The sequence below is a fragment of the Coenobita brevimanus genome, chromosome 50 (assembly GCF_032717465.1).
Source record: "Coenobita brevimanus isolate Jiangsu-jjx chromosome 50, ASM3271746v2, whole genome shotgun sequence".
NCBI classification, from domain to species: domain Eukaryota; kingdom Metazoa; phylum Arthropoda; class Malacostraca; order Decapoda; family Coenobitidae; genus Coenobita; species Coenobita brevimanus.
This window is the reverse complement of record NC_137003.1, coordinates 41,230,187-41,232,302: the sequence shown is the minus strand read 5'-3', so window position 1 is coordinate 41,232,302 and position 2,116 is coordinate 41,230,187. Positions and strand designations below refer to the sequence as shown.

The window sequence follows — 2,116 nt, the reverse complement described above, 5'->3', positions numbered from 1 at the left end:
AACGAGGTGTGCGTAAATTGTTTTTCTTTGCCTTCATCTGGGCTATATACTGTTTGTAGCTCATGGATTAATTTCCATTTTGCCTTGTAGCCTCTACCCTAAAGTACGATTGGGGATGGGCGCCAGAGCAGTAACATGATGAAATCGAGATATTTTATTATTACACTGTATTATTATTATTATTATTAGTAGTAGTAGTAGTAGTAGTAGTAGTAGTGGTAGTAGTAATAGTAGTAGTAGTAATAGTAATGGTATTACCGTTAGTATTGTTATTATTTTTATTATGAGTAATATTAATAATATTATTATTACTATTATTATTACTGTTATTAATATTATTATTAGTATTAGTATTATCTTTATTAGTATTATTGTGTATAATATATATCTATAAATCCTTTTTAGGACATAAATGAAAACGGATATTAATCCATGGGATAACTTTTTAAGAAAGAGAACTACAGGTTATATGGAAGAGTATTTCATAGTTCAAAATACACTGTCAGCGGAAGCGGATATATGATGAGGTGACAAGTGATGACAACATGAGTGCACAGCATAACCTTTCTTTTACTCCACGTCACTTTCCAAGAACAAGTCTTCCTCATCATCGCTGTCGAGGTTTATGATGACGGGATCTATGCTGTGGTGTATGTTGTCAGTGGCCCAGTACTCCTCCTCATAGCCTTGTGATCGGCGAACCGCACCTGCCCACACCTCTGCCGTTACACCCATTTTTGCCTCCTCCAGCCTGGCCTGCAAGTCTGCCCGAGTGAAGTGTTGTAAGGACGAGCGCACGTGTCTTTTCATGTGCCCCCATACTTGTTCAATGGCATTCAGTTCTGGATGGGCTGGTGGCAAGCGGACGACCTCATGACCCCACATTCGAATGGTGTTGTCGACGATGTATTGTGGCTGTGGACGGTTCCGTTTGCATATGAGCAGGAGCTCAGGCCGTGTCGCGTGTGGCGGGAAGGGCAGCCTGTGTTTCTCCAACCATGTAATGAAGTCAGCTTTCCTGGTGGCAGTGGTTGGGCAACGACTCTCCTCCGTCTGCTGGCGTGATATGGCGCATTGTCTAATACAAGCACAGATGGTTCAGCCAGCGAGGGCAGGAGCTGTGATGTCAGCCAACGAAGGAAGAGCTCCCCGTTAACCTCGCCGTGGTAGTCACCGCTGGTTGTCTTGGTGTGGTAGCACAGGAACGAATCCTCCACAAAACCATCAGCGATGCCGGCTGCAACTACCTCAAAGCGGTCCCCTTCTCCGGGGGGCACGTGACGGCTGTACGTGGTGCTTGTGGCAGGTTGCGTTGTGTCCACCCACTTCATGCTGTGGTGCATCCTGGTGGTGAACCATGTCTCGTCAAGGTACACCACCTGCATCCCTCTCTCCCGGTGTTGCTTGAGTGCCCTGAGAGCATTAATCCGCCGGCATACAACGTCCAGGGTCTCCTTCCTCACATACATAGTCCGCTTTGATGTCCTATAGCGGAATCCCATATCGTGGAGGAGTCGCCACACCGACGTATCCGAGGTTGCCATCGGAATGATGCCGTCGATCATCAGCGCCTCCGTCAGGGAAGCAATAGTCATAACTTCTTTGGCGGCGAACTTTGAATGGACTTTGCGACGAATGGCCGCTACGGTGAAACTGTCGAATCCGGCCGGTGTTGTGGGAGGTGTTGCAGGTGGTGGTGGTGGTGGTAGTGCCTGGGCCGTCCCTGCCTCGCAGTTGGTGGTGCGATGCCGCCTTTCCACCGTCCTCACCGCGCGGACGCTCATGCCGACCGCATAGGCAACCCTGTCATACGGCCTGCTTGGTGATAGGTCAATATTACAACATTAGTGAGATGTCTTTTACCTTTGGTGAAGTATTATCAGGGCTGGAGACAAAATTCACCTTGATCCATTACCACTTTAACAACGAAACCTTGGCAAAGAAAATGTATAAATAAAACACACACACACACACACACACACACACACACACACATGAAGGTGGCTTCTGTCCTTAACCCTTAAATTTCTTACACTACCCACCATATGTGAAAATGCATGATGTGCTGTATTATAACCAAGTGAATACCTTATATGGTGTATTATTGGATCATATG

At 46.5% G+C, this 2,116-nt stretch overlaps 1 protein-coding gene across 1 annotated transcript; it reads right to left on the bottom strand.

Annotated features, from left to right (window-relative positions):
- Window positions 1–570: 570 nt before the first annotated feature.
- On the bottom strand, window positions 571–1,784 carry LOC145399743 (uncharacterized). Its single transcript, XM_080272291.1, has 2 exons — window positions 1,086–1,784; window positions 571–1,053 (listed from the first exon to the last, which is right to left on the bottom strand). Exons 1-2 carry the CDS (start codon window positions 1,782–1,784, stop codon window positions 571–573), a joined length of 1,182 nt encoding a protein of 393 aa, XP_080128417.1.
- Between the last annotated feature and the right edge of the window lie 332 nt (window positions 1,785–2,116).

Bases quoted from the DNA above. Each gene is read 5' to 3' on its own strand.
- LOC145399743 (XM_080272291.1), bottom strand. From the start codon at position 1,784: ATGAGCGTCCGCGCGGTGAGGACGGTGGAAAGGCGGCATCGCACCACC. The intron at 1,054-1,085 runs GTATTAGACAAT...TCACGCCAGCAG, and splicing joins TGGCTGAACCATCTGTGCTT to ACGGAGGAGAGTCGTTGCCC.